The 22,564-nt window shown below is 42.9% G+C and overlaps 1 protein-coding gene across 7 annotated transcripts in view; it reads right to left on the minus strand.

Moving 5' to 3' along the window:
* ARHGEF12 (Rho guanine nucleotide exchange factor 12) overlaps positions 1 to 22,564 on the minus strand; it is a 95,895-nt gene that overhangs the window by 7,173 nt on the left and 66,158 nt on the right. For 5 of the 7 annotated variants that reach the window (XM_083588299.1, XM_083588301.1, XM_083588305.1 and 2 more), the window contains 20 exons: positions 20,850 to 20,961; positions 20,347 to 20,449; positions 20,000 to 20,209; positions 19,600 to 19,732; positions 19,283 to 19,318; positions 18,530 to 18,684; positions 17,747 to 17,893; positions 17,183 to 17,268; positions 15,851 to 15,976; positions 14,733 to 14,847; positions 13,718 to 13,818; positions 13,427 to 13,504; positions 11,572 to 11,647; positions 11,050 to 11,217; positions 9,486 to 9,573; positions 4,517 to 4,606; positions 4,259 to 4,335; positions 3,631 to 3,861; positions 1,311 to 1,772; positions 331 to 641 (listed from right to left, as the gene is read on the minus strand). In XM_083588299.1, coding sequence (XP_083444425.1) covers positions 331 to 641; positions 1,311 to 1,772; positions 3,631 to 3,861; positions 4,259 to 4,335; positions 4,517 to 4,606; positions 9,486 to 9,573; positions 11,050 to 11,217; positions 11,572 to 11,647; positions 13,427 to 13,504; positions 13,718 to 13,818; positions 14,733 to 14,847; positions 15,851 to 15,976; positions 17,183 to 17,268; positions 17,747 to 17,893; positions 18,530 to 18,684; positions 19,283 to 19,318; positions 19,600 to 19,732; positions 20,000 to 20,209; positions 20,347 to 20,449; positions 20,850 to 20,961 — 2,905 coding nt within the window. The remainder of the gene's footprint in view (positions 1 to 330; positions 642 to 1,310; positions 1,773 to 3,630; positions 3,862 to 4,258; positions 4,336 to 4,516; positions 4,607 to 9,485; positions 9,574 to 11,049; positions 11,218 to 11,571; positions 11,648 to 13,426; positions 13,505 to 13,717; positions 13,819 to 14,732; positions 14,848 to 15,850; positions 15,977 to 17,182; positions 17,269 to 17,746; positions 17,894 to 18,529; positions 18,685 to 19,282; positions 19,319 to 19,599; positions 19,733 to 19,999; positions 20,210 to 20,346; positions 20,450 to 20,849; positions 20,962 to 22,564) is intronic. The other 2 variants (XM_083588302.1, XM_083588300.1) reach the window with 1 other exon arrangement.

The following is a 22,564-nucleotide window of genomic DNA, read 5'->3' on the forward strand; positions in this document are numbered from 1 at the left end:
ATACTGGATCCTAAAATCACTCCTTCCCTTCATTCACATTCCCCACATGAAGCCTTCTCTTTCTCCAGGATTACCTTAAGGTTTTCATTTCTTTCCCTTTGAAAAACTCAACTGAACTGAACTCTCCTGGTCGTGGAACTTTGGGTACAAAACTCACCACCAATCTCAATTTGAAAAGCTACAGTGAAAATCAGTGAAGAAAATAAAACACATACAAATCCTCAGCGTGCCTTGTTCTCCAGGAAGCGTTTTTGTTCCCAATTCCCCACGTTCTACGCATGTTTTTAGAAAAAAGAAATGCAGCCAAATTTACACAAGAACACACTGTACCTTTAAGTGTTCAAGGTTGGCTTCTATCTTCTGGATGTAATGCATTATCAGGGCACAAGACTCCACAGAGAAGGGAGGCCTTAGTACACCTGAGCAGGATTCCTTAGCAGCTTCCCAGTGGGAGGCCATTAATTCCTCTGCAAATGCCAAGCTTCCTCCGTCTGTCCGGGTGTCTTGCAGAGATGGTGGTGGTTGGTGGGCAGAGTCCATTGTGCTGTTGCCTGCAGTGCACTGTAGAACCAGCGAAGTTACCTCCTCATCTGTGGAGCTCTCCTGTACTGTGCCATATCCATCAAGGATCAAATAATTTCCTGTGAAGACAACATCTTAACACTAACGCTTCCAGATAAAGAGCAGCTCATCTAAGATGGCAGCAACAATACTGTATGTGCCTGCCCCTAACACCTGTGCATGCCATGCAAGTATGAAATTGGTGTAACCTTAGCAAAAAATGTCAAGATGCATTCAGTACATGACTGGACTCAAACCTCTCTGGAGGTTCTTCTCCCTAATCTCAGGTGCATTGGGTTAAACTGTGGTGAAACAGGAATTCATGGTAAGAAAGCTACCCCATCTCTCCTGTGGCTCCTGACACGAGCCTGGATTTGGGAATATGAACCCTCTGCAGAATTCTTCTGCCAAAGTCAGTATTTGCAGCCAAGAACACATCATTTTAAGTTTTGTGAAGGTAGGTAGAGGTGCTCACACACTTGCCACCTTACAAATTTCTTCCATTCCTTGAATGGTTGATGATGTGGGCCCCCTGCCACCCCTCCAAAAAAGAACTGATGTACTGGGAGGTATCTTCCCACAGGGTTTTTAGGTTAAGGTTATGTGCATTCTCACAACCAGTGAGATACAGTGGATGCAAACATCTTCCTTCACAATGATATGTGCCATCAGAACTGACGTTTTAAGAGCTCTGCCCAAATTATAGCAATATTTCATTTCAGCCTTACACATCTGTGGGATTTACTCACCTGAGATCCGCAACTGCACCTCTTCTTCCTCCTTCCTTTCCGCCACTTCACCCTCTGATTGGTTCTCATCGCTGTGGGCTTCACGAGCATCAAAAAAGTGCTCTCCACCATCCTCAGAACCTATCACTTCAGGCTCAGTGGTTGGGGTATCTGGGTTTGTGCTCAAGGGGTCCATTAACTGACTGCTGTTTGACACAGTGTCCCCTGGTTGCATGAATTCACTTGAAGTCCGATGACTGCAACAAGGTCCAAAATTATTTGTTCCCATGCCAGAGGGTGTCCTACTGGCCCCGGAAAGGGATGTCTTGTCATTGTCCGAGTACTGTAGTCCTCTCTGGACACAACTCTCCACTTGGGTCCTCTGACAAATTGTCCTATGCCTGGCAATACGCTGCCAGCCTTCGGAAGACTCCTTCTCAGACATGCCCAGCTGCTCCATTAGCAATTTCTTCAATAAGCCCACTGAAAGGGAACATAAAATCATCACAGATCTTGCAGGTCATCTCCTGCGACTGAAATTAACCTGTGCACATAAATGATATGTTAAAGACTGGTGCTCTTGAGAAGGCACGAACTCAGCAGCCAGCTCCTTTTCTCTTTTTAGAGAAGGTGAAAGATATAAGACATGTCAGGAGACAATAATCTAAAGACTGGCATGTTATCTGAATGCAGCCATGTGCCTCTCTATGTCAAGGAGATAAAGAATTACACAACTTTTAGAAGAGATCTGAAGGCAGCCCAGTATCAGGTTTTTAACACTTGATGTTTCTATTATGTTTTTAGACATGCTGTAAGACAAACTGTATTTAATAATATAATATAATATATAATATTTGTTATTATATTATATTATATTATATTATACCACCAATTCACCAACCTAATGATGGTACCAAAGAACCATTTCATTTTAAAAGGTATTTTACCAAAACACACAACCAGCCAGCACCTACCGTATTTTTCGCTCTATAACACGCACCTGACCATAACACGCACATCGTTTTTAGAGGAGGAAAACAAGGGAAAAAACATTCTGAATGAAACAGTGGATGTATCATTTTTGTGCTTCATGCTGTGGCCACAGACATGTGATCTGATGGTGAATTTGGGGTGACCCAATGCAAAAATCCTGAGAATTCCTGTGGATCCATGCTTTGTAACCACGTTTTTGCACCATTGCAGCCCCAGGCAACAGTGGGTGCGTGATTTTTTTGGTGCAGGCTGTAGCCATGGACATGCTATGTGATTTGATGGTGAATTTGGGGTGACCCAATGCAAAAATCCTGAGAATTCCTGTGGATCCATGCTTTGTAACCACGTTTTTGCACCATTGCAGCCCCAGGCAACAGTGGGTGCGTGATTTTTCTGGTGCAGGCTGTAGCCATGGACATGCTATGTGATCTGATGGTGAATTTGGGGTGACCGAATGCAAAGATCCTGAGGATCCCTGTGGATCCATGCTTTGTAACCACATTTTTGCACCATTGCAGCCCCAGGCAACAGTGGGTGCGTGATTTTTTTGGTGCAGGCTGTAGCCATGGACATGCTATGTGATCTGATGGTGAATTTGGGGTGACCCAATGCAAAGATCCTGAGGATCCATGTGGATCTATGCTTTGTAACCACATTTTAAATGGGGAGCGAAGGAAAAACAAAGAAGGGACATGAGGTGGTGTGCAGAGAAGCAGCTGGCTAAGAATGCAGGAGAGGGATTTAACGGGAGGGAGAAAAGAAAGGCAAACGTTTCCCCCCACCCCAGCCATTTCTCTCTCTCTCTCTCTCTCTCTCTCTCTCTCTCTCTCTCTCTCTCTCCCTCCCTCCCTCCCACCCTCTCTCTCTCTCCCTCTCCCCCAGCAGCACCGGAGCACAGAGAGGAAATAGAAGGAACACAGTCTGCTTTCCTATCTGCTTGCCTGGAGGGGAGGGGCTTTCCCTGCTCTTTGTTCCGTTTCAGCAAACACAGCAAGGAAACAGAGGAGGGTGGGCAGTAAGACCCTGAGGCAGAATGCAGGAAAGCAGTCAGATTTCCCTTCTCCGTGAAGCGCGATTTGATTTTTGCCTGATTTTTCGGCTCCAGGGACCACACATTCGCTCAATAACACGCACAGACATTTCCCCTTCCTTTTTAGGAGAAAAAATCTGCGTGTTATAGAGGGAAAAATACGGTAGCTCTTTTCTGTCATATTTGGCTCTCTCTCTCTCTCTCTTCCAAAAAGGGTAGGTGATCCTCATTTAGCTCAAGAGGCAATGGACAGCAGTTGAGTACCATCAAATCCACTATTCACTTACTCGTGGGCCCCACACATCCTCAGCTACTTACAATTTCTTAGTGCATCCAATGCCCATCGCTCTTCCGAACTTTGGAACAAGTGCTCTGGACTTGTGTGGCTGTAGTGCTCAGATGACTCTTTGATCAGCAACTCTGCTGCTGGTTTTTCTCCAAACTGCCTGTCTGCCTCCAGGAGCTCCTCCTCTTCCAGCTTCTCAGACATTGCTGCTGAAGGAGACTGAACCTTCGCCATCAGAGGAGACTCCAGTCCCATATCTTTATCTAACAAACAAACCACCAAAATCAATGCAAACTCAAAACTGCTTAAAATACATTATTTAAATTTCTATCTCTCTTAGCCTATAGCTTTAGGAAGGCTATAACAAAATACAAACATTGCTATTAAACATGCTAAATGCATGCATGCTTCTAGTCCTGGAGATGGGGACAGAAGACAGTAAAGTATAAATAGATACAGTACATTGGGCTATTAAGAGACACAAACCTGGAAGGAATAAATGGACCATGGCTCAAAAGTGACTTTTGTGCCATGTGCACATCTAACACTTGACACACAATTCACAATAAAGAAAACCTTGGATTTGCCACAAACCATTAAAGGTATAAAGGTAACTCACGTCACAGCGGTGGGACCCAGTACCAAGCATGTAACTTTTACCTGGACTCTGCATGCTGCTATCAGGAGTAGCTTGTTCTTCCTTTAATTTCTGCTGATCTTCCTCCTCATGATCTTCCCTGCAAACCAAAGAGAGAAAACAAATCAACCACATAAAAAGTGGTATCACCATCCACAACTTCTTTTTTTCTTTCTTTCTTCTAGAGCCTGTCCGGTTATAATGTATGGAGTTTGAAAAGCAATACTAAAACCAGAGTGTGTGTGCCTGTGTGTATGTACACAAGCAAACACGCAACTTACTCGCATGGCCCAGACGGCGGAAATGGAATTACGCTTCTACCTCGTCCAACTTTCACTGTTCCTGCCATCCGTGCTATGAGGTCCTGCCACCTGTAGATAAGTAAAAAAAGAACTAGTGTAAAACATGATGCCCAAGACAAAGAAGTGTGCCGAGTTTTAGCAAAACTGCTAACTGATTCTTCCTGCAGTTCTTCCTCACATCTTTCTAATACACAGGGGCAAGAGGTTTCAGTGCTGCTCTCAACTCTTTCAACCTATCATTTCAGTTTGCCCCCGTCGGCTTAAATTTACCTTTGCCAGTTCCTTGCATACATTTCTTTCCTTCTCTTAGGGTTGCTGTGTGAGCAGAAGCAATAAATGACTGTTCAGTATGGAGAGAGGGAAAAACAGCTTAAAAACAAGAAGCATTGTCTCTGCAATGGCCAAGTAGCTAAGATTGCACAGGGTCTCCATCACAATCATACAAACCCACGAAAGGAAATTCTTTATTGCTGGAGCACATGCTGCTTTGCTGTACATGTACTCAGTCGTCAAAAAGAAAAAAGTGGCTACTGGATGAGGGCTGAAGGGACCCAGAGCAGAGAGGGAAGCTGATATGAGAAATCCCAGCAGTAGAGCACTGAAAAGGGGGAAATTGGTGACAAAGCACAGCATGTAGCTATTCTGGTTTTCCTAAATGTTTCAGGTACGTGCAATGACAAAAAATGCATAAAAACTAACTGATCCTGCCACACGTATCAGTGGACACCCAGAAACCAAACACCAAAGCCCTAAGAAATGTACAAATGCAGCAATGGGAGAAAGAGAAAGAAAGAAAGAAAGAAAGAAAGAAAGAAAGAAAGAAAGGAAGGAAGGAAGGAAGGAAGGAAGGAAGGAAGGAAGGAAGGAAGGAAGGAAAGAAAGAAGTTAAGAGAAGTCAAGGAAAGGCAACCCCTGGCAAAGGAGAAATAAGTTGTTCTGTCTCACCTTCAGCATCCCATTTACATTTTTTTTAAAAAAAATAATCTGCTAAGAAACTAACAACCACTGCTTCCATGCTGGCTAAAGAAAAGCTCCACAATGTGCAGTCTGCTTGGAAAATGCAAACTACTTCCAGCAATGTAACATTTTACTGAGAAAAACTAGTCAGATTATTTGGCAACTGATGAATAAAGAGTTTATGCTGAACACCAGAAAACAGTGCAACCTATTAAATATGCAGAGAATCACTGCAGAAACTATCCCCAAACATACACCTCTAACTCCTGCACTTAGAACTTAATAGCCCATTTGAGATTCCAAGTAGGTGAACAAAAACACACAGACAAAACTTGTCAGGCTGCTGAGATCTTTAGGTACACAGAAGAAGTCATTTTAATTGCACATTGCCTGTAGGAAAGACAGACTTGCAGATTTCTCTTTCTGCAGCAAACTTTTCAAATTTATAATTAATGCTCCTCACGCCTTTTCAGAACATTTGCAGTGTGCACAGGAAAATGCTGCAGAAGATGCCTTTTAAACTCTAAATCCTCTGTTACAGTCACCAAATATGTCTAGTGTGCAAGAGCGACCGCTAAATATACCATTCAGGATTAACTGTTGAGTGGGAAGAAACATTATCAATTAGGGAAAGAAATTCAAGGCACATCCCAAGACACGCAACACAAAAGGCCCATTTGGGCCTCTTGCATGAATAATTTTAATCTCTGGCATAACCTGTATGACCTCTATCAGGAGAGATGGGGGAGTGCAACCCTGCTGGTCTCCTTGGCAGCTCGACAGTTTTTGACGCCACTGCTCATTGTATTTGTCTGGAATGACTCAGGGAGGCAGGAGTTGGAGGTACTTAATTATAGTGGTTCTACCACTCCTTCATGCAGGGTCACTGAGAGAAAGTGGTACTAGGAGATTGTTGCTTGGCTTCATGGCTTTTGGGCTATGGGAATCCACATGGGTCCATTCTGTGTCCTATGCTATTTAGCATCTATATGAAACCACTGAAAGTTGTCATCTGGGAATTTGGAGCACAATGCGATTGGTATGCAGATGACACACAGCTCTATCTCTCCATCTCATCTGAATCAGGAAAGGCTGTGCAGGTGTTGGACCAAGGTCTGAAGGTAGTGAATGGCTGGATGGAAGCTTATAAACTGAGGCTGAATTCTGGTAAGATGGATGTGATGTGGGTGGGTGGTTCCTGTGCCCGGGAATTAGGTGTACAACCTGTCCTGAGAGAAGAAGCACTCCCCCTGAAGGAAGAGCTTCATAGCCTGGCAGTAGCCCTGGATTCCAACTTGTCATTTGTCACTCAAAGTGCCTTCTGTAGCTAGGAAAGCTTAGACGTATTTGCCAGCTGCAGCTTTCCCTAGATCTGGATAACTTGCCCTCCGTTGTCCATTCTCTGGTGCCTTCCCACTTGGACTACAGTAAACAGTTGTGTGTGGGGCTGCCCTTGAAGACAATCTAATGGGAGCAGCAAGTTTAGAATGCAGCTACTAGGCTGGAAAGTGGGTAGCCTGATGGATGATGTGTCACCAGTTCTGAAAGTACTGCACTGGCTGCAAGTGAATTACTGGGCCAAATTCAATATGTTATTCCTAGCATATAAATCCCTAAATGGCTGGGGACCAAAGTACCAATGTTAGAAACTGAGATATGAAAGCTAGGAGCTAAATGGCACCTTAAACTTAGATTATGGCCACTGCAACAGAGTGTCTAGGAACACTTTTTTATAACAAGAATAGAAAGCTGAAAATGAATGAGCTGCTGCTAAAATCTTATGTTCATTTTTCACATGGTCAGTCCTCATCTGAAGACTGCAAAATAAATAAATAAATAAAGCCATACTTCTCCTGCCCGCCCCCCTAATATTCTTATGATGGTCCCTTCTCCAGTCTTCAGAGAGTGGCTGGAAGTTGGGAGACTGAAAAAGGTCCTCCTTTTCTTCCAGCAGTGGCAGTTTTAACTTGAAATCTTAGGTGCAGTACTGCACCCAGAGCACAGAAACTACTCACATTAATGAAATTCCCTGTTGCAAAACGTGCCTAGAACAATGGGAGTTTTGAACACTGCAAAATACCTAAAATATTGGGGAAAGTACTAACCATCATCTTGGACCAAATGATCAGCATGCAAGGCTTTGTTGGTGGGTTACTCAGTTGGCAGTGACCCTTGAGAGGAACTTTTTAGCAGCAGTTCCCCACTTGTAGAATGCCCTCCCTAGTGAGATGTGTCTGTTCCCTTCATTACTGACTTTCAGGAGAAAATTTAAAATATTCCTCTTTGCCCAAACATTTGGCAGCTGAAACACACTGTCCTTGGCACCCATGAGATCACTGGTTAAGAATGTTTTTACAAATGTTTTTAAATTGTGTTTAGTAGTAGGGTTTTTTGTAATGTTTTGCCATTGCTGCTTCTGCTGCCCTGGGCTTGCCCGGGAGGAAGGGCAAGATAAAAATCAAAGAAATAATAATAAAACAAGTAACATGGGAAAGAAAATTCTGAAAGCAAAGCTGTGGCCTGTTGACATAACTGTTCTGCAATGTTAGTTCCCCCTCCACCTTTGGGATTTGCTTCAAAGGTGTTAATTAGTGGCTGAAAGAGCAGTCCTCTGTGAAAACAGGATTTGAGTCAGGAGAAAGGAGCCTTGTAAATAACAGCCGAGCTATCATCTCTCATGCTACATAGAGGTGAGTTCAGAGACAGAAAGTATGAGAAAGTATTCAATTAGAGAAGCTGGCAGCAACCTCCCACTCACCCACCCCAACCACATTATAGGCTGCATTGTATGGTACTGTTAGGCGGATGGAACATAATTGACATAGCATTCAGCACATGGTGGTGATTTCAGCTACTTAAATTTGCTTCAGGAAATATATTTGATAATAACAGAGTGAGGCTTTTTAAATGCATATAAATATGATCTTGTAAAATTGTACTGTAATATAATGGATTCTTCTGAGAAGATTACAGTAAAATAAGGAGAGAGTATATAATTCAATGAAAGCAAACAACGACCAGGGAATTACCAAAGACGAGGAGCAAAATTTATGAGATGCCCTCAATTTCCCCATGTCTTAAGATAGTATGTATGTGTGTATTTAAATCAGTATGGCATAGTCACTTCTGGAATCCCTGACCTTCTAAACAAACTCTTAATTAAAACATCATGCAGAAAGAGGAAATGACAATTTTCTGCTATACAAGACTTGAGGACTATTAAAACAAACAGCAAGAGGTTTGGATCACTGCCAACTCCCTGAAGCTGACAAATTTTTAAAAGTCTCCCTTCTCTTTCTTAGCTGTAGCAGTTTTAAAGAAAAGGTGGGGACATGCCAAGACTTCAAAATTTCTATAAGCAGCCTAGACCACTTTTGCCCAGAAAAAAGCTGTTCCTTTTAACCTTGCATAATTTACTGCAGGGCACAAAATGCAGCAGAAACAGCAAATTGGGCAGTTTCATCAAGACTTCTAGCTTGAAGATTGTACCCTGCACCCTGCTTTTGAGTCAATTGAGACAGAAGTCCTAGAAGACCACAAAGCAAGAAGATGACATTTATACTAGCTCATTTATATTAGGAAAAAAGAAACAGGTTGTCCAACATTATATCTCACTGAAAGCAAGCATCATATCTCTCTATTTGAATCATTACTAAATGTAACCAGATACAAGGTATTCAACCATCTAAGTTTGGAGGTGTTGCTGACTTAAGCTTACAACCAAGGCCAGCTCTACAGATGAGTAAGCTATGTAGGCTCCAATGCTGTAGACCAGTTGAATCCCTCTAAGTATATGCCCCATTCTTCCTAGCTGGAGAGGAGTTTAGAGCATTAACTCAGAGGCTGTAAAGAGGGGGGAATCAGGAATTCTAAAAACAACTATACTACTTTGAGTGGGAAGCTGCTTCATAGATCTGGAACACAAGAATTATCTCCCTCCTTAGAAAATGATAAGCACACTGCATTGGCGATGACTGCCAAGCTCACTTACACAGTCTTTTCAGAAACCGTCTGTGCCACCAATTCATATATCTGGGCTCCATTCTCTGACATGGAGATGACAAAGAAGGCTTTGTTATCTGGGGGAAAATACAGAACAAGTTAAATCTGATGGCATCTTGTCTTGTTTTGTTTTACCTAGAAATCAGGAGGCATGTACTGTAGCTAGGGCTGGGGAGAACTCACACAAAGAACTGTATGGGGAAATGTGTGTGCGTCCTATGGGGCGAATGCAGGCTTTCGCTGAAGCCTGGAGAGCGAGAGGCGTCGGTGCGCACCAACCCCTCTCGCTCTTCAGGCTTCAGGAAGCTATCCACAAGCCTTGCGCGCCGGGTGGGAGGTCCCGCCGGGCTCGCAAGGCTTGTGGGCGGGAGCCTGCAGCCCGAAGCACAGGGCGCGCTGTGGAGCACGCCCCGTGCTTCGGGCAGATGTCCGCAAGCCTTGTGCGCCCAAGGCTTGGAGCGGCAGCCTGCAGCCCAAAGCACGGGGCGCGCTGTGGAGCACGCCCTGTGCTTTGGGCAGATGTCCGCAAGCCTTGCGCGCCCTGCGGGAGGTCCCGCCGGGCACGCAAGGCTTGCGGGCGGCAGCCTGTTCGGGCGGCAGCCAGCACCGCAGCTGGTGGGGGGGAAATATATTTTTTTTTAATTTCCCCCCAAAACAACTAGGTGCGTCCTATGGGCCAGTGCACCTTATAGGATGAAAAATACGGTATTACTGGAGTGTCTGCTCTGTTGAAATCTGCAGGGTGGTTATACACTGAGTGCACACTGGTGTTTAATCCAGCTATGTTATTTCCAACAAAAACAATAAGACCATAGTGTTGTCTGGCCATACTGTCCAAAACAATACATTTGAACAGAGACTTTTCCTCCTGGTATGAACAAAGCAGACACACTCTAAACCAACTGATGAACAATAATAAGCACATATAAGTTGTAGTCATGCGCCCTAAATTAATGCAATTAACAAGCAAATCTAGGACCCAGGGGTGTCAAATTTCTAGAAAGTATGGTAAACTGGACAGAAAGTTGGGCTTGCACCTGGAAGAATGAGCTTCAAGTCTGATATTTACCATGGATTCATTATGTGGCCTTGGAAAATAATAAACAGGGAATACCAGTGACCTACTCACATCATTACTGTGAGGACAGAAAACTAAAGGTATGCCTTGGGAAGTAAATGTCGGCGCTACCTAAATGATACAACACAGTAGATGTAGCTAACAGCAAAGCTGTTCCAAGCTTAGGCAGGCATACTTCGGCAAAGTTTCAAAAGCAGAATGAGATAACATTAGGCTCATCCCAACAGACACAATCTTGCTTCAAGGCACTGATTGTGGGGAACATGGAGAGGGGGGAAACGTTCTCATACAATTTCCCTGCGCCGTTCAGGCTTGATCCAGTTACAAGGATGCATAAGCAGACTGTAATCAGATCTGCAGCTCTAGTTCAGTGTAGACTCATTTTTTCCACCTGAGCAATGGCTCTGTTAGACAAAACTATCTTCCTGAAACCATCTTTCTTCTGCCACCACCTGGCCCTCGGAGCTGCACTAACCTGTGGCCACCTGGCGAACCAGCACCGTATTCAGTTTGATGACAGGGCTGAATATATGCTTGCACTCTGCAGCAGAAGCCAGGATCTTGCTGTGACATCTCAGCACCAGTCTATCATCTTGCTTCTGTAAAAGCACCAGAATATCCTCCAACAGCAGCGTGTAGAGATCTGCAGTGGGTTATAAGGGCAGTCAGGAATGGGTTACTGATCACTCTCTGTGGCACATAGATGGCAAACTCACGCAAAGACAATAATCAGCAGTGTGCTCTCTCAGCAAGGCATGCAAATAATTCACCTTGGAACTACAGAGGGGATTGAATCATCTTGCATATCACTGCTGTGTCCTTGCATAATCTTAATGATCCTCCAACCCATTCCAAAATGCCCAGAAATAGCTTAATCAGCTTCAAGAAACCTACATACATTATTGTTAGTAGCTAACTTGTGCAGGTGCACCTCCTAATTTCCCCCTTCTACTTAAAAATCTCACAAAAAGCCTGTCAACATGATATACATGATTACCAATTGTCTTGTCCCGATTCACCTTCCACGTCAGAGGCCCTTCATGGATCATCTTCTTCTTGGTTAAATCCAAATTCTGTCAACATAATACAGAGCAAAAAAGCACCATTCACAGGAGGTTCACCAATACTGACTGGAGGACTCCATAGTGGAAATCTTTCAGACTATGACAGTTGAACATTAATAGTGTGAAAACGAAAAGCAGTACCTAATTAAAAGGCTGGAGGGGCCAATTTCAGCTTAAGTATAGCCCCAAGCAACTCAAAACCCGGGGCACCTCAAAGACTATTCAGATAAATTGTAACAAGAGCCTTCATGAGCTAGAGTTCACTTTGCCAGATGCAGGACTTCTTGAATATTTTGATATCAGATAGTTAACATTTAGAATTCCTATGCCTACCTATCAAATTCTAGTATAACTACTGGAGTGGAAAGGTTTCCTTAGTCTGTACAAAGGCTCCATTCACCAAAAATGAGAAACCATGACTTTCAGTTACAGAAGCAGTTGCAACCACTGGGCTTCCACATTTCCTCCTTCCACTACATTACATGAAGGGAGCTTTTGCTTCTAGCTTATGGAAAACCATAATTTGTTCTTTTGGCCACATGCAGCAAACTATGGTTTGTCATAAACTAGAAGTATTGTATAAGTTTCTAATCTTCTCCCTTTATGCCCAAAGAGGGGAGAGGGTAGGACATGAACCCAAGGCTCTGCTCTAGTCATTTCCATAACAAACAAAGGATAGTCAGTAGAACCATCTATTTCGGGGCCCTATCATCTTTCCTCATATCACAAATCTGCAAATTAAACTGCTGATTCACCAAACTTCCATAGCCCACCTTTGGTCCTATGAATATGACAGACTATAAATCAAAAGCATGAAAATGAACCAACAGGGGTTACAAATATATGGGTACTTGCAAGGTCATGTAAGTTCTCAATGCCTGTCACGCACCTGAAAGTTTCCAATACTGAGACGTTATGCATGTAAAATAGAATTTTTATGAGCCCTTCCTTTCTGACCTTTCAAGCACTGCCATCACAAACTTAACATTTCATGATCACCTTGAATTCTTTATATCACAGTTTACAGTTTGTAGTACTTTTCTGGTAGAATTTTAAACTTTGTGGTATTACAAAGCTACTGAATGATAGACTCTGAATTTCATGACATGCATGAACCTTAGTAATTCTGAGATTCTTAGAAATGCACAATTAAAGAAACATATTCCAGGAGAGTACTTCTAGGAATTTTTATAACATGCCTGCACATGTATATCCCATAGTGCAAGTCAGCTGACTGGCTTAAAAGTTATTTAATTCATTAAAGTGTTTTTATGGGTTAGAAAAAGGCACTTGATCAGATGAAACTTCATGCCTTTATTTTTGTCAATACAATGCATAGCAAAACCTAACAGATCTCTGTGTTTTAACTGGTGGGCCTTGTAGCATTGACAATATTAAATCAATAAATCAGGTAATAAATATCAAAAACCAACTATTGTCAGCTAACACGAAAACTCTATGCTCATTTGGAAAGAAAGGTGGGTTAGAAATTTAATAATAAATAAATAACATAATGAAATAAAATATGGAAGTCTAATAGAGCTTACAAAATGAGGAGCAGCAAGAAGCTGAAAGTCTAAAGACTTTAAAGGAGAAAAACAATAGTAAGTAGTAACTCCAGGGAATATGCAGCTTCATGCAAGGTGCGAGCACCACCACCAGTACATTCCATAGGTTACAAATATTCTATGTGGTGACACTGGAGGTGGAGCTGGTGGCAAAAGGATCTAAGAATATATTAAAAGCTGATGGAACTGACAGGGCTCGTCTCACAATGTTTCCACTCACCCTGAATTCATCCAGCATAGGGCCCTCCAACTGCTTCAAGTAGGACAAATCAAGACGGCGCTGGTAGTCTTCCAAATGCTATACATGAAAGAGAAAATTAAGCCAATTACATTGGCGTGACTAAATGGCTGCATCCAGGCAACAGCACTTGATCTCAATTTGGGATCCCTTTAGGAAGACAGTTGCACATGTTATCTCCATCCTCTTGCTATGGATGTTACACACCATGGCAGCACCTCTCACTCTTATCTTCTCCAGACCCAGACCCATGGACCTCCTCCTTCCTCTCACCTGCTTATTTTCTGCTTCTTTGACAGCTTGGTTCACATAATTGAGGATCTGCCGACAGTGATCTGCTGCTTTCTTCACTTTCTCTTTCTCCCCAGGTTGTTCTAGAAATGAAACAGTGATCAAGACAGTTGTCTCCAGAGAATAGCCCACAAGCGTACTTGTAGAAGTTGTCACATTCTACTTGACTCAATTAGCAATACAAAAAAGAGAGCATTATGCCGAGTGTGTATATAATATTCTCTGATTACTATGCCTCCTTCTCATGTTACAACTTAAAAGATCTAGAAGTGTGACAAAAAGTCACTGCTGTGTTTCCTAACATATCATTAGCACACGTCATGTACATTGTTGGCGTCAAATGAGAGCTGTATACTGTATAGCTCACTCTCAAGAATCTCAACCCTGCTATTAGGACAAGCTGTGAACAACACACATCATCTGTTGTTGGCATGAGAAAAGGAGTGCGTCTCTGGGGGTGAAGTCAAATGTTAAGTTCTGAAGCCTCTCTCATGAATGAGTATAGCTGCAAGGTAGCAGAGGTTTAGGATCAATTTTCCTTTTCCTAAGATGGGCTACCTTTACAGGTTGATGAGCCCCCATAAAAGTATTACATAGTATTACACAGATGCACTTTTAACCAAAATTTAGCAAGGTTCTGTTGCATGCATGCTACAGCAATTAAGAATATAGAAAGGCAGCAACAGCAATGACAAAACAAAGCACTCAGAGTTCTTCCATCCAGAGTAAACTCAAGGGGATGCTTTACAATTATTTCAGCAGAATTTAATAATTTTTGCATTACATTTTTGTTGACCAAGGGAAAGTAGTTTACCTCACCAATTCAGAGAAAGACATTTGGCACTTGAAAGAGGAAACGTGGCAATACGTTAGGGGCAGGGACTGACGGTACTGAATAGAGTGAGTCATGGATGTCAGATTCCTTTTGAAACCCAAATTGTTCTTTTGCAACTGCTGAAGTCCCAACCACTCACTAATTGAAAGAGCTATATGGTACCTGTGTACTTTGCAATGTTATCCAGCAGAAGGGGATATTTGGTCAGCCTCTGCATCTCAGTGGGAATTATATCTTTCAGCTGCAGTCGGCGACAGAGTGGATTGCTCTCAGCATCCTAAATTTAAACAGCATAATAACAGCATTTGTCATTTTTATTAAGCCCATAATTACCTGAATGTGTACTGTCTATTCATCATATAAATGTCTTGCTGGCTCACATTTTTGGCAATTAAATACAAGTCAAGGAACGCTAAGATTTATCAGACAGACAACACAGCCCTGTTGTACTGGGCAATTATATAGAGGAAAGGCTCATCACAAAAACTGGCGGTGGCGTCCTTCCCTCATTACTTCATATGGACCTGATATCATCAGCAATCAATCTCAGTCACCTACTTAAAGAGGAGCCGTCCTAGTCTTTAGTGCCATGGAGAAAATGCACTACACATTTTTCAGAATTCCCACTGCTTCCAAATTGCCAGACATTCCAACCAATGTGAAAAGGCTTTTCCTCAGTAATGGATGGCATAAACCCCACCACATCTCCCCTCATTGCTCAACAAGGAGTGCTGCGCTTACTCTAGTTTAAGATAACTAACATTTCACACTTCTAAGAGCTTCTTGTGAAGTCCTACTTTGGGAACTGAGAACTTAAGTGCCTGCAGACTAGATGTGTTGGACAGTCTTCAAGTCCATCTAAAGGGGTCCTGCCATCTCATGCACTTGACGTGGAGCAGTGCAAGCTGGGTAATAATAATTTATTATTTATACCCCGCCCATCTGGCTGGGTCCCCCCAGCCACTCTGGGCGGCTTCCAACAAAACACTAAAATACAATAACCTATTAAACATTTAAAGCTTCCCTAAACACATCCTCTGACTTGCTGAGCTCACCAAAGGAATGTCTTGGATATCTTCTAGTTCACTGTACTATATAGACCAACTCCCATTTGGTCTGAAATCAGAGATTGACATATTCCGCACAGCATTTAGGATTAAGATTCTTCTACCAAAGATGGTAGTAAAAAAACAACAACAATCCACATTGGTTTTTCCTAATCTACAATGTGTACCGGTCCTCTAGCAGGTATAAGCTAGATTTATACCAATCAAAATTACCTGAACAAAAGTCTGGAAGCGAGAGTCCTTTTTCTGCCGTGACTTGATCACCTCCAGAGCAAAGGGCTGGTTGCTACAGAAAGTGCCAGTGGCTTGTTTCATTTTCTCCTCCCCTGCTCCACTGAACTGAGACAAGAAACCAAGGGAACCAAATGTAGCAAAGCACAAAGCAAGAAAGGTCATATAATGACACAAAGACAAGCATGCCCTGTTATTCTGTTAACAAAGGAGATGTTGTCAAAAATGTATCCAAAATACGGCTGAGTAGTACAGTGGTACCTCGGGTTAAGTACTTAATTCGTTCCGGAGGTCCGTTCTTAACCTGAAACTGTTCTTAACCTGAAGCACCACTTTAGCTAATGGGGCCTCCTGCTGCCGCCACACCGCTGGAGCATGATTTCTGTTCTCATCCTGAAGCAAAGTTCTTAACCCGAGGTACTATTTCTGGGTTAGCGGAGTCTGTAACCTGAAGCGTCTGTAACCTGAAGTGTATGTAACCTGAGGCACCACTGTACCTCAGAAGAACAGCCTCCTATAGCCCCTATTCCCAGTTCTCACCATTGGTCCATCTTTTCAAATAAAAAATTGGAAGAAGGAATTCACGTTATGGTTTAAGTTTTGGATTCCTGTGAAGAATGGCCCATGTAAAACTTAATAAATGGTGAGATAGAAAGTAAATGAATGCCAAGTAGATATGGGTGCTACTTATTTTTGGGTGGTATCATGGTGGGGTTAGGGTAACTATAGCTTGCCGAATGCCATTACTAGTACATGCCTACCTAGGATTTCTATGATAAAAGTCTTGTCTCAGGAATGTAGTCTGACAATAGTTTTAATAAGCCATATAAGATCTTGATTCTTCTTGGAATAAAAGGGGGGTTAATCCGCAAAACTGATGAAGGAATTTATAACTTGAACATTTCTACAGTGGTTCATTTCCAATATCACATCGAAGTTTTATGCTATCTGAACTTCACAGACAACTTTTAGAGAGATAAACAAGTCCTCCCCTGTTTTGTAGGTCACCTTTAAGCTAAATGACTCATTCATTTATTGTTAATTGAATAAAAGAAGTGCTCAGATAGATGGATACACTGTAAGAGAAATGAAACACGTACACCATACTGAACTCCCTTCATCTTGCACAACTCTTGACTCCCCCAGATCAATGCTATTCTTTCAGAAATGAAGAATTCCTGATAATGGGTTCTCAGACTAGACAAATTGCCAATGTTGACCTGTGGCTCTATTTGCTACTTCAATCTTTGGTTTCTCAAAACATTTCAGTTTTCAGAAGGAAAGGGGGCGGGAAGCAAACAGAATTCAGTTTACCCAAGTTAACAAGTCCTCTCCAATTTGATCAATAACTGACGTTTCGTTCCTTTTCCTCACTGCTTTCATCTGCTCATTCAAGCCAGCTAAATAACCAAGAAAAAGAAGAAAGAGGAAATTACCAACCAATTTCAAACCATTCATGCAATTGCTCCAATCCAATGACGCCTGATGTGCTTGAGAGCAATAAAGATCTTCCATGTTTAGGCAAACATTGGCCAATCAGTTCAGAGTTAAGCCTCACTGTGCTGCCCCTTCCATGTGAGGTGAGTCAAAAGTCCTTGCTTGTGTCAGAAAGCCAAATGCACACCAGAAACTTATGGAGCTTCGTAACAAGAAAGAAAGGCTTCAGATATTATAGAAAATTGGAAACCCAAGAACAGTATTTTGTAAATATTGCATATCCAATTACTCTTCTGTAAGGTCTCCCTGTTGGGTAAGTTGCACACAGTCGTCTGTTACCTCAGGGTTGCTCTTACTTCAACACAGCCACATTAGTAGCCTGTGCATATTGCCACTACTGTTTTAAAGCAGGGTTGAAAGCAGTTAGATGCCCTCACTCACCATGGAGCTGGAGGATATCTTCCACATTTGAAAATATTTTCCGCAAGTCAGAGTGAGGCAAGATCCCTTCACGGGACACACGCTGATAGAAGACCTGATCAAGAACCTTCAGTGTTCTGACATGAGCACGCTCAGTGTAAAATAACTCTAGAAATAAAGAGACAAGAGAGGTGAAATGGCCTTTGCATGGAAAAACCAAAAAGGATGTGAAGAAATTAAACAGCTTAAAATCTGGAGCTGGAGAATCAGATTTAGACCATTTCGGGAAACAGATCATCTTGCATAGTCAGCAGCTTAAATCTATGGGGAAACTCTGCTTGTTTTTGAGGGCTCCCAAGAGGTAAAACCGAATATGCAAAAAATAAGATGTGTTAATGATTGCATTTGGTCCCAAGTAGTGTATTAGCTCCTTCTGGACAAAAAGACTATAGATTTGCATGCACTCAGATTAAGAAACATTCCAGAAAGCTCTGGATTGATGCTCAGATCATGCCTTTCAAAAATATTAGACTGCCTTTTGTAGAAGTCTGAAAAGTCTTCAGGCTGCCCTTTGAGCTGTCCCACCACCTTTCAATCTATCTCGGCTAGATCCTGACCTTAGAAGCTGAACCAGGATAGCCTCCACCCGTCCTTCAACATCTGTGTACCTGGATTTCTAAAGCTGAAGTTTGTGAAAAAGATCAATTCCTACTCAGAGCAATCTGATGAAGACAGAGGTGGTACTGGCATGTGGAGGGTTGGACAATCTAAAGTAAATCTGAGCAATGCAAAATAAAAACTTACCATTAATCACTTCCTGCCGTTTAATCTCAGAGGGTTTCAAGCCAAGCAGCACCTCACGGCTCACAAGCTGCTGCCAGTTGGGTGGGTCTGTCTCCATGTCAAAATCAAAGAGCTCATCTTCACTCTGATTATCCACAGCACCCACACTGTCCATCCTGTGAGAAGGGAAGTTCCAGTGAAATATTTTAATTTTAGAAACTGACTTTGTGGGATGGGAAGAATAAGAAATGTAAGCTAATAATAAAACACCCCAGAGACTTGATCAAAAAGCCTGCCTTGTGGTTAGAGAAATGGAATGTGTAGACGCCCTCTGCAGATAAAAGCTGTAGCCAGAAACTAAGTGATTTAACTAAAGTAACATTGTAGATCAATGCAAAGGGGTGGAAATCTCTCCTGAAAACATTCCGGCACTGCATTAAAATCTGCAAGTTCAAGCTGCATTTTTTATTGACACCTTATCCTTATACCAAGCAGTCCTGCATTGTGCCTAGGTATCCAAACAGAACTTTATATTAATTTATTTGAATCTGAAAAAAAATAATAATAAATATATAAAATAAAATAAAATTATATCCCACCCATCTGGCTGGGTTTCCCCAGCCACTCTGGGCAGCTCCCAAAAGAATATTAAAAACACCTCTAAACACCTGAAGCCCTCCCTAACCTGAAGGCAGCACAAGCAGATATTTATTCTAGCGAACTCTGCCCAATTCAGGTGTCACTGACAAAATCTGCTTTCACATTTGTACTCACTTGCGGAAAGATTTTGGTGTTCCTGATTCTGCTAACCTAGAAGGGAAATAATTATTTATCAAACACTGATTGATGGAGCAAGGCAGCCAGTCACAAATCTTATAGCATGGTCTAAAACAAAAGTTCTAGGTTGTGCATAAAGGTTCCATACCATCTAGGAGTGTGTTATGCTACATGTAGAGTGAGATAACAGGTTAGAAATTTAGAACACCATTGCCTTTCTAGGTTTCTACATAGATTGGTGCCCCATTTTCCTCTCACCCACACCCAGAATAAAGGCTGGGCAATGATGACTTATCCTCAAAGCTAAGACTTGCCTGTCAAACTCTCCTTCCTCTTCCTGCAAATGGTCAAGTGGTGGAGACGGGAAATCAAAGACGGTATTAGGTGTACGAGGCGTACCATCCAGAGAGTCACTAGACGATGGAGTTTCTCCAACTTGCTTCGACCCTAAAAAAATCAAATAAGGGTTTTCTCTCTCAAACTTTGATCAATCACATCCATTTCAAAAATTACTTCGTGTCTCCACCTCATTTCTCTGCACCGCCATCACCAAGCAAGAAGTAACTGAGTCTTCAGCAGTTAGGGACCTACAGCAACCCCAAAAGGACTGCAGCCTACATGTTGGTGAAATTCTGGTGGCAGTTTAACATTCGTTTTCTTGAATCTGGGAGGAGAGCATAAAGCACATAGTTTTTAATTTTATTTTCTTTTCACCTGTTTCACTGTCCTTGCTCCCTTCCTGGGAAAGAAAAGTTCCAGCAGCTTGTGGAGACATGAGGTTAGCAGGTGGGTAGGCTGCATCTGTGCCATCGCTGGACCCACTCTGGCGCATCTTGACTGAGTCTTGTGGCTCTGGACTGACGGAGGAAGGTGTGGATAAGTGCTTTGGATGGCGCTGCTTTTGCATTTCCATGGCTCTGCCTACTGGATAGACAAGAGGCAATCAGCTGCAGAGAGATTGTGTTTTCACTCGAATAATCCACCCCACACTAGCAATGCTCAGCTTTGGAAAAATCCAGTCAGGATGCTAGAAAAATAATATATTTCTTCATCTTACATACTTGCATAGCTGTCATGGCGGCTTGGCCTCCTTGGGGGTCCCAGAATATTGGGGAAGACTCTCCTCTTCTTTTCATCTCCTTCCTTCTCTTTCTTTATACTCTGCTGTTGTTGAAAGGAAGTCAAAGAGAGCATTCATTGAGGCAGCCTTCCCACATGAACCCAGTTAAAAAGAAATTTTCATTAGATGTTCTGAACCATGGGCACAGGTGAATTGTCATGCAACATCCTTGTTAGTTCAGAATTATTTTCCACTGTGCAACTGATTTCCAGTGAGGCAAAATGCCTTTGCAGGCTAAAGAGGATTTCTGTGTTCTCAATTAGATCCTATATTGCCAATCAAGCGCAAGTAGCTTCTAATGAAGTATGCTCTAGGAGATAGCGGAAGTATTTAGTAACAGTTAAGACCAAGGTTCTATTTAGGTCAACTACTGTTTTTCATTAGTCTGTCTGCCCGCCAAACTTAGTTGGATAGAAATTCTAACCAAAGATGTGCCACTATTACCTTTATTTTTGGCAGGAACCCAATCCGTCGCTTCTGATCTAGCCCCCGGGGCTCTTTGACTCTCACACCAAGATGTTTCATGTAGGTGAGAACCACATATTGTATGCTTGAACTGTAGGTAAGGTCAAACAGAAATATAAAATATATTTAAGCCACATAAAAAGTAGTATCAGGTTGCTAGAATTAAGCAATGGGGAAATGAGAAAGTAGCAAATTGTTTTCTCTTTACTTAACGACTTGCCTGGCATTGGAGAATCAGTTTGTACTGCTTCTGCACAACACATTGATACCCTTATTAATGGCCAGCATATCTATTCTGCTTGTAAAGAAATAACAAGCCTGATGACTACTACCGTATTGCCCCAAATATAAGCCACACTTTTTTTCCAATTTAAGGCCCTGAAAAGTTAAGGTGTGGCTTATATTCGTGACTTTTTACCATATGCTGCTGAAAGCTGCTTGGCGGTGGGGGTGGAGGGAGCAGCACGCCTGCCTCCCAGCAGGTTGGTGGCGAGTGCTCCCTAACTACTTGGCGGTTGAAGAAGAAGAAGAAGAAGAAGAAGAAGAAGAAGAAGAAGAAGAGGAGGAGGAGGAGGAGGAGGAGTAGTAGTAGTAGTAGTAGTAGTAGTAGTAGTTTGGATTTGATATCCCGCCTTTCACTCACTTTAAGGAGTCTCAAAGCGGCTAACATTCTCCTTTCCCTTCCTCCCCCACAACAAACACTCTGTGAGGTGAGTGGGGCTGAGAGACTTCAAAGAAGTGTGACTAGCCCAAGGTCACCCAGCAGCTGCATGTGGAGGAGCAGAGACGCGAACCCAGTTCCCCAGATTATGAGACTACCGCTCTTAACCACTACACCACACTGGTTGAGGGGAGTGTCGTGCCCACCTCCCAGCTGGTTGGCGGTGGGGGGGGGGGGGAAAGCATGCACAGGCCAACCAGCTAGGCAGCGTGCACACCACCAAATAGCTGGGAGACGGGCACACTGCTCTCCCCCATCGCCAAGCACCATGGGAGTGTGCGCACCGCCAACCAGCTAGGAGGCAGGCACACCGTTCCACCCACACACACTGCCAAGCAGCTAGGGAGTGCATGCAGCCTCCCAGTTGGTTGGCGGTGCACACGCTCCCTAGCTGGTTGGCCTGTGCATGCTCCCCCCCACCGCCAAGCAGCTAGGGAGTGCGTGCACCGCCAACCAGCTGAGAGGCAGGCACCCAGCTCTTCAAGCTGGTGCCAGCTTGAGGAGCGGGGCGCCAAGTGTCAGCACCGGCTTGGTGGCCGCACCCACAAATAAGCCTTGACTTTTAAGGGTTCAGTTCATATGCAGGTGTGGATTATATTCGGGCCAATACAGAATTAAAAGCTGGAAATTTAAAGAACACGGGAAGCTGCCATACACTGAGTAAGACCATTGGTCCAGCTAAATCAGTATTGCCCACACTGACTGGCGGCAACTCACTGGAGTTGCAGAGAGAGGACATTCCAAGCCCTACATGAAAATGCCGGGAACTGAACCTAGGACCTTTTGCATGCAAAGCATGTACTCTACTGCTGAGCTATGGAGAAGTTTGAATAATCATGTAGAAAGTGAACTAGAAGTTATTGAAAGCAAAATATACCTGATTTGCAAATTTACTGAATGCTGCCAGAAAGTAAAAAGAAACAAAGTGGTGGGGAGCTTTTCACGCTACAGAAAGATAGGAGTCATAGCACTT

Source organism: Podarcis filfolensis (assembly GCF_964270895.1).
Source record: "Podarcis filfolensis genome assembly, chromosome: 15".
In the NCBI taxonomy this organism is placed as follows: domain Eukaryota; kingdom Metazoa; phylum Chordata; class Lepidosauria; order Squamata; family Lacertidae; genus Podarcis; species Podarcis filfolensis.